General features: G+C 46.6%; 1 protein-coding gene across 2 annotated transcripts in view; it reads left to right on the top strand.

Annotated features, from left to right (window-relative positions):
• The first annotated feature begins 2023 nt into the window (after positions 1-2023).
• The window catches only part of LOC144685227 (cholesterol 7-desaturase nvd), a 78310-nt gene continuing 71881 nt past the window's right edge, over positions 2024-8452 (top strand). For both annotated transcript variants that reach the window (XM_078549659.1, XM_078549658.1), the window contains exon 1: positions 2024-2379. In XM_078549659.1, the coding sequence (XP_078405785.1) occupies positions 2025-2379 (355 nt within the window). In that variant the 5' untranslated portion in view covers position 2024. The remainder of the gene's footprint in view (positions 2380-8452) is intronic.

Here is an 8452-nt window from a genome sequence, read left to right as displayed (position 1 = left end):
GAAGAGTCATAAAGACTCGAAAAGTTAACTTTTTTTTCTCTCCACAGATGCTGTTAGACCTGCTGAGTTTTTCCAGCACTTTCTGTCTTTGTTTCAGATTTCCAGCATCCGCAGTATTTTGCTATTATCTTTTGCACTGCTGTGCTGGGCTCCTCCATCATTGAGGATGGGGATATTTGTGGAGCCTCCTCCTCCAGTGAGTTGTTTAATTGTCCACCACCATTCATGACCAGGATGTGGCAGGACTGCAGAGCTTAGATCTGATCCGTTGGTTGTGGGATCGTTTAGCTCTGTCTATCCTTTGCTGCTTATGCTGTTTGGCACTCAAGTAGTCCTGAGTTGCAGCTTCACCAGGTTGACACCTCATTTTTAGGTATGTCTGGTGCTGCTCCTGGCATGCCCTCCTGCACTCTTCATTGAACCAGAGTTGATCCCCTGGCTTGCTGGTAACGGTAGAGAGGGGAATATGCCAGGCCATGTGGTTACAGATTGTGTTCGAGTACAATTCTGCTGCTGCAGGTGGCCCACAGTGCCTCATGGATGCCCAGTCTTGAGTTGTTAGATCTGTTCAAAATCCATCCCATTTAGTACAGTGGTAATGCCACACAACACGATGGAAGGTATCCTCAATGTGAAGGCGGGACTTCGTCTCCACAATGAGTGTGTGGTGGTCACTCCTATCGATACTGTCGTGGACAGATGCATCTGCGGCAGGCAGGTTGGTGAGGATGAGGTCAAGTATGTTTTTCCCTCTTGTTGGTTCTCTCACCGCCTGCCATAGACCCAGTCTATCCCACTCACTCCAGTTTGGTTTTATTGCCCCCTCACTCCTGTTTGGTTTTATTGCCCCCTCACTCCAGTTTGATTTTATTACCCCCTCAGTCCAGTTTGATTTTATTACCCCCTCAGTCCACTTTGATTTTATTGCCCCCTCACTCTATGTTGATTTTATTGTCCCCTCACTCCTGTTTGGTTTTATTGCCCCCTCACTCCAGTTTGATTTTATTACCCCCTCAGTCCAGTTTGATTTTATTACCCCGGCAGTCCACTTTGATTTTATTGTCCCCTCACTCCTGTTTGCTTTTATTGCCCTCTCACTCCAGTTTAATTTTATTGCCCCCTAACCCTACATGGACTTTATTATGCCCTCTCTCCTGTTTGATTTTAGTGCCCCCTCCAGTTTGATTTTATTACCCCCTCATTCCTGTTTGATTTTTATTGCCCCCTCACTCCAGTTTGATTTTATTGCCCCCCATTCCAGATTGATTTTTTTGCCCCCTTACTCCAGGTTGATATTATTACCCCTCCATTCCAGTTTGATTTTATTGCCCCCTCACTCTTGCTTGATTTTTATTGCCCCTCACTCCAGTTTGATTTTATTACCCCCTCACTCCATGTTAATTTTATTACCCCCTCATTCCTGTTTGATTTTATTACCCCCTCACTCCATGTTAATTTTATTACCCCCTCATTCCTGTTTGATTTTATTACCCCCTCACTCCTGTTTGATTTTATTACCCCCTCACTCCATGTTAATTTTATTACCCCCTCACTCCAGGTTGATTTTATTACCCCCTCATTCCAGGTTGATTTTATTACCCCCTCACTCCAGGCTGATTTTATTGCCCCCTCACTCCATGTTAATTTTATTACCCCCTCATTCCAGGTTGATTTTATTACCCCCTCACTCCAGGCTGACTTTATTGCCCCCTCATTCCATGTTAATTTTATTACCCCCTCACTCCTGTTTGATTTTATTACCCCCTCATTGCAGGTTGATTTTATTGCCCCCTCACTCCAGGTTGATTTTATTACCCCCTCACTCCAGGTTGATTTAATTGCCCCCCCCCAGTTGATTTTCTGCCCCCCTCACTCCAGGTTGGTCCTCCCCTGCAGGTGTGTTGCTCTCAGGTGGACAGGTACCTGGGGAGTTGTGACGTATTGCTCCAGATATTAAGGGGCGGGTCCGGAGCCGGGATTCAGGTGTGAGCGGCCGGGATTGAGAGCGGGGTCTCGCCGGGGACATGGAGCTGGAGGCTGGGAGCTGCTGGCTGCCCGCTGCCGGCCTGGGGTTGCTGGCTGCGGGGCTGTGGCTGCGGCTGCTGCCGGGCAACCTGGAGCTGGCACTCGGGCTGGTCGTCCTGCTCCTCTCTCTGCTCTTCCTCCACCGCCTCCTGTTCGCCCCCCTGCAGCTTCTCCGAGCCTCTCACCGGGTCGGGTACATCCCGGAGCCCGGCACCAGCAAGCGACAGGCGGCCATTGAAGTCAGGAGGAGGCGGAAGAGAGGCGAGTTGCCCCCCGTGTATCCGAATGGATGGTACCGGCTCCTGGACTCTCAGCAACTCCGAGAGGGGCAGGTGAAGAACATCACCATCTTCGGTAAGAAAGAACCAGGGAGGGGGGGTTGCTGGGTGTATGTATGTGTGTGTGGGTGTGTGTTTGGGGGGTTGCTGGGGGTAGGGGAGTGTGTGTGTGGGGGGGGGGGGGGGGGTTGCTGGGGGTAGGGGAGTGTGTGTGTGTGGGGGGGTTGCGTGGGGCAGGGGTATGTGTGGGGGGTTTGCTGGGGGTAGGGGTGTGTGTGGGGGGGTTGTGGGGGGTTGCAAAGGGGAAGGGGTTGTGGGGGGTTGCAAAGGGGAAGGGGTGTGTGTGGAGGTGTTGCTGGGGGCGGGGGTGTGTGTGGGGGGGGGTTGCGGTGGGCAGGTGCGTGTGTGTGGCGGGTGTTACTGGGGGCGGGGGTGTGTGTGGGGGGGGTTGCTGGGGGCAGGTGCGTGTGTGTGGCAGGTGCAGGGGGCAGGGGTGTGTGTGGGGGGGTTGCTGGGGGCAGGTGCGTGTGTGTGGCGGGTGTTACTGGGGGCGGGGGTGTGTGTAGGGGGGTTGCTGGGGGCAGGTGCGTGTGTGTGGCGGGTGTTACTGGGGGCGGGGGTGTGTGTAGGGGGGTTGCTGGGGGCAGGTGCGTGTGTGTGGCAGGTGCAGGGGGCACGGGTGTGTGTGGGGGGGCGCTCGGGGAATGATTTAAGGGTGTTTTGACATAGGCAGTGTTTATGGGTGTGGGGTTTTGTGGGTGCTGGTGTTGGGTTTATAAGGTATGCAGGTCTGGGGGCATTTGCTAATGAGCAATTTGCCATAGTCAATTTAATCTACGAGTTTTGTTATATTAAGGGGTGGTATCTGTAACCACAGTGATCAGAATCTGATACACAGCCACAGTGCCTGGGATTACTGGGGAGTACTGAGCCTGTGTTGTTGGACAGCGTATCAGTAATTATCGTGTACAATTTCAGTAGTCAGGACCAAGTGGAGTCAAGTGTTAATCTGCGTGAGCTGCACAGATTTGGGAGATTGTAAATGCCACAGTTTGTCTATGTCTGTAAAAAGCTGTATATAATACTATTCACTGAGATTGAGCAGGAAGCTGCCTTAAAGGGGCACTGTCCCCTTGCTGCACTTTGCCCAAGAATTTCCTGCAGTGCCGATATTGGTGATGGAACCCAAACCTGAGGTGCCAAATTTACGGCAAATGTACTGGAGACCGGATTGGAAAAAGCTGCAGTGAGCATCAGTACTAACCAGAAGCCAGTGGCTAATCCTGGGTTTGTGGGTATAGAACACGTACATGTCTCTCATCTCTTTATCATCACTTTGGCTTGTTGCTAAATTGTCTCTTTCAATCTCCTGTATGTGAGCATCACTTTGGCTGTTTTAGGTTTGATCTACACAGATACTGATATAAACTATCAGAATTCTGTATTGTGCCCAATAACAGTTCACTTGCTGCAAATAAGTGACAGCATCTGCAGGAGTTGGGACTCATGCAGGGATTGGGTTGGGGTTGAGGTGGGCACACCGCAGGTCAGAAGCATATAGCGAAAGAGGGAATGGGTGACCACCAGGCAGTCTGAGAACCAGGCAGGTAGTGCAGGAGCCCCTGAGTCTATCCTGCTTGCTAATCGGTTTTCCATTTTGGATGCTGATGAGGGCGATGGTTCCTCGGGAGTGCAGCCAGAGCCAAGCCTGTAGAACCACAGGTGGCTCAGCTGTACAAAGGGGGAGGAAGAAGAATGGAAGGGAAATAGTGATGGGGATTCCTTAGTCAGGGGATCAGACAGGCGTTTCTGCGGCAGTAAATGTGACTCCAGGATGGTGTGTTGCCTCCCTGGTGCCAGGGCCAACGATGTCACGGGGCAGCTACAGGACATCCTTCAGCCAAGGGGCGGGGGAATCAACCAGAAGTCGTGGTCCACATTGGTACCAATGACATAGGTTGGAAGAGGGATGAGGTCCTGAAAGCAGATTTCAGGGAGTTAGGAAGGAAATTAAAAAGCAGGACCTCAAGCAGTAATCTCAGGATTACTCCCAGTGCCACGTGCTTGTGAGCATAGGAATAGGAGGATAGAACGATTAAATACAAGGCTGGAGAACTGGTGTAGGAAGGAGGGCATCATATTTCTGAGGCATTGGGACTGGTTCTGGGGCTGGTGGGACCTGTACAAGCTGGACGGGTTACATCTTAACAGGACTGGGACTGATATACTCGCAGGGAGATTTACGAGTGCTGTTGGGGTGGGTTTAAGCTAACTTGTGAGGGGGGTGGGAATCTGTGGCCCAAATAGGAAGAAAGTAAAATTGGTAACAGGAAGTAGTAGTGAGACTAGGAGGCAGGAGAATGAAGCAGAGCATTGAGTATGCTTCGAATGCAGAATGATGTTAAAGTTACCCTAAAAGGCAAGATGCCAAAGACAGTCTACCTGAATGCGTGCAGCATTCACAATAAGGTAGATGATGTAAAGGCACAAATAGAGGTAAATGGGTGTGATATAATTGCCATTACGGAAATATGGCTGCAGGGTGCCCAAGACTGGGAACTGAATATTCAAGGGTATTCGATGTTTAGGAAGGACAGACAAGAAGGGAAAGGAGGTGGGTTTGCGCTGATAATAAGGGCTGGGATCAGTGCATTAGTAAGGGAGGATCTCAGATCAGAAGAACTTTGTGTGGAATCTGTTTGGGTGGAGCTAAGAAACAGCAAAGGGCAGCAGATATTGGTTGGAGTTGTTTATCGGCCACCAAACAGTGGTGGTAATGTGGGGCATGGTATTAATCAGGAGATGAGAGAAGCATGTAGCATGGGCAATACAGTAATCATGGGTGACTTCAATCTGCATATAGACTGGGTAAACCACTTAGCACTAATGCTGTGGAAGACGAGTATCTGGAATGTGTTAGGGATGGCTTTCTGGAGCAGTATGTTGAGCAGCTGACTAGAGGACAAGCTATTTTAGATCCAGTATTATATAATGAAAAAGGGCTAATTATTAATCTTGCTGTAAAAGAACCTTTAGGGATGAGTGACCACAATATGATAGAATTTTACATTGTTTGAAAGTGAGGTAATTCACCCTGAAGCAAGTGTGTTAAAGTTGAATAAAGGAAACTATGAAGGTATGAGGGACAAGTTGGCTAAGGTGGATTGGGAAAATACATTAAAAGGTATGACTGTACTCAGGCAATGGAAAGTCTTCAAAGAACTATTACATTACTTACAGCACCTATACATTCCTTCAAGGTGCAAATACCCCAAAAAAGTCAGTCAGCCATGGCTGACAAAGCCGGTTAAGGATTGTAAAAGATTAAAAGAAAAGGCATATAAACTTGCCAGAAGCAGTAGTAAACCTGAAGATTGGGAGGTTTTTAGAATACAGCGAAGGAAGACCAAGAAACTGGCAAAGAGAGGGAGAATAGAATACGAATGCAATCTAGCAAAAAGCATAAAAACGGACTATAAAAGCTTCTATAGGTATGTAAAAAGGAAGCAGTTTGCTCAGGCAAGTGTGGGTCCATTACAGGCAGAGTCAGGAGAATTCATAATGGGGAATAAAGAAATGGCAGATAAGCTAAATGGTTACTTTATGTCTGCTTTCACTGAGGACGATACAATAAATTTCCCAGATTTAGAGATCCAAGGGACTAGGGAGAATGAGGAGTTGAAGGAAATTAGTATAAGTAAAAAGGTTGTATTGGGGAAACTAATGGGATTGAAAGTTGATAAGTCCCTGGGACCTGATATTCTGCATCCCAGAGTGTTGAAAGAGGTAGCTATGGAGATTGTGGATGCACTGGTGATCATTTTCCAAAATTCTATAGATCTGGAATAGTTCCTGAAGATTGGAAGGTAGCAAATGTCACCCCACTATTTGAGAAGGGAGGGAGAGAGAAAACTGGGAGCTACAGACCTTTTAGACTTACATCAGTAGAAGGGAAAATGCTAGAATCTATTATAAAGGATGTGATGAATGGACACGTGGATAATCATGATCTGATTGGGCATAGTTAGCATGGATTTCCGAATGGGAAATCATGTTTGACAAACTTCTTGGAGTTTTTTGAGGATGTTACTAACAAAATTGATAAAGGAGAGTTGATGGACATAGTGTACTTGGATTTTCAGAAGACTTTAGATAAAGTCCCCCACAGGAGGTTGACCAACAAAATAAAAGTGCATGGGATAGGAGGCAATATACTGACATGGATCAAGGATTGGCTAACAGGAAGAAAACAGAGAGTAGGAGTAAAGGGGTCATTCTGTGTTGGCAGGCTGTGACTAGTGAGGTAGAGCAAGGATCAGTATTTTGGCTGCAGCTGCTCACAATATATATCAATGATTTGGATGTGGGGATCAAATGTAATATTTCCAAGTTCGCGGATGATACAAAGCTAGGTGGGAATGTGTATTGTAAGGAAGATGTAAAGCAGCTACAGGAGGATAAGGACTGGCCTCCAGCTGCTGTGTATTAGAGCCGTATGTTCAGACTCTATGTTAACATAGGATGTAGCATGATAGCTTCCCTGTTCTTGTGTTGTGGATATTAAAAGTGCATTGTATTTAATGCCTGGATAATGAAGGGAACTACACTCAAGGTGTAGCACATCTGATAATGTTATTTTCAACATCAGAAAGGAAATAGTGTGCTTTGATAGCCAATCCATCTTCATACTAGATTTCTCATTGCGATATCTCCAGCTGCTTTCTCCCCTCAGCTTCTGAACCACCCTTGATGATTTCAGCGTTCATCTCAACTCACTGTCCTTCCATTAGCTCTCCCACCATATAAACTTGTCTTCCCCATATTCACTGCTACCCTGTCGACTTCACCATATTATACAGCCCCTCTATTGCCATTGTGAACTTGAAACCATTGCCGATTGTTGTAAAAACCCATCTGGTTCACTAATGTCCTTAGGGAAGGAAATATGCTGTCCTTACCTTGACTGGCCTACATGTGACTCTAGACCCACAGCAATGTGGTTGACTCTTAAATGCCCTCTAAACAAGGGCAATTAGAGATGGGCAATAAATGCTGGCCTAGCCAGTGATGCCCACATCCCAAGAACGGGTTTTTAAAAATAAAATTGTGCATGGGAGTGAAGGCTGTGAAATTCGGTTGTGCCATTCTTTCCCCAAGCCCCCAGTCAAATAACCAAAATAACCAGCCGACAATCACTGTCCAGGCCCACAGAAACATTGTTCAAGACACCAGAGAGGACCCAACAAGAATCGTCACTTAGGAAAAAAAGAGGGGAAAGAGTTGGCAAAGCAGAGGTGCCAGTGTGATACCAGCATTGTATTTACCAGTGGCTTGACACATGATGTTCTTTGAACATGCCCATAGACTCCCTCAACTGATAACTGCATGAAATGTGGCCCTTGAGTCTATGGAGTGAACCTAGATCAGTGTCCAATCGAAATCACTGACAGGCTGTAGGTGTAACGATGACTATCTTTAAGTCACGTATAGCAGTGTTATAGCAAACACCTCACTCTCATGATATGGATAAATGTACCTCAAGCCTGTATCTTTAAACAAACAATTACCACCATTCACTAATCAAGGAAATAAAACACTCACCCATCAATAAACACTCGCTTTCTGTTTTACCAACTAACGCACAAAATGGTTAAGGTTCACACACACCCACTGTCTGATTTTGAGTATTGAGATCACAGGCCCAATGCTGGTGGAGCTATTGCTCATTTTTAAATTTCTCATCAGAACTGCAATTATCTACAATTATTATAATTAATTATTAACAATAATTATCTGCAATTATTCTTAATTAACCATGTGGCCTGTTGCTAGCATATTGATCAACGCTGAACCAGGTATCTCTCAAATGCATTATGAATAAATGGGGGAGGGAGGGAGAGATAATTGCTGACCCATCAGCCTGTTGTGCTGGTCTCGAATCAGCAGCTGAAGTTGCTACTGCTGTATATTAGAGCCGTATGATCAGACTCTGTGTTAACGTAGGAAGGTAGCATGATAGCTTCCCTGTTCTTGTGTTGTGGATATTAAAAGTGCATTGTATTTAATGCCTGGATAATGAAGGGAACTACAATCAAGGCATAGCACATCTGATAATGTTATTTTCAACATCAGAAAGATAATAGTGTGCT

This window comes from Cetorhinus maximus, chromosome 10, assembly GCF_964194155.1.
Source record: "Cetorhinus maximus chromosome 10, sCetMax3.hap1.1, whole genome shotgun sequence".
Taxonomy (NCBI): domain Eukaryota; kingdom Metazoa; phylum Chordata; class Chondrichthyes; order Lamniformes; family Cetorhinidae; genus Cetorhinus; species Cetorhinus maximus.
The sequence above is the reverse complement of the archived record's forward strand: the minus strand, read 5'-3'. Positions and strand labels throughout refer to the sequence as shown.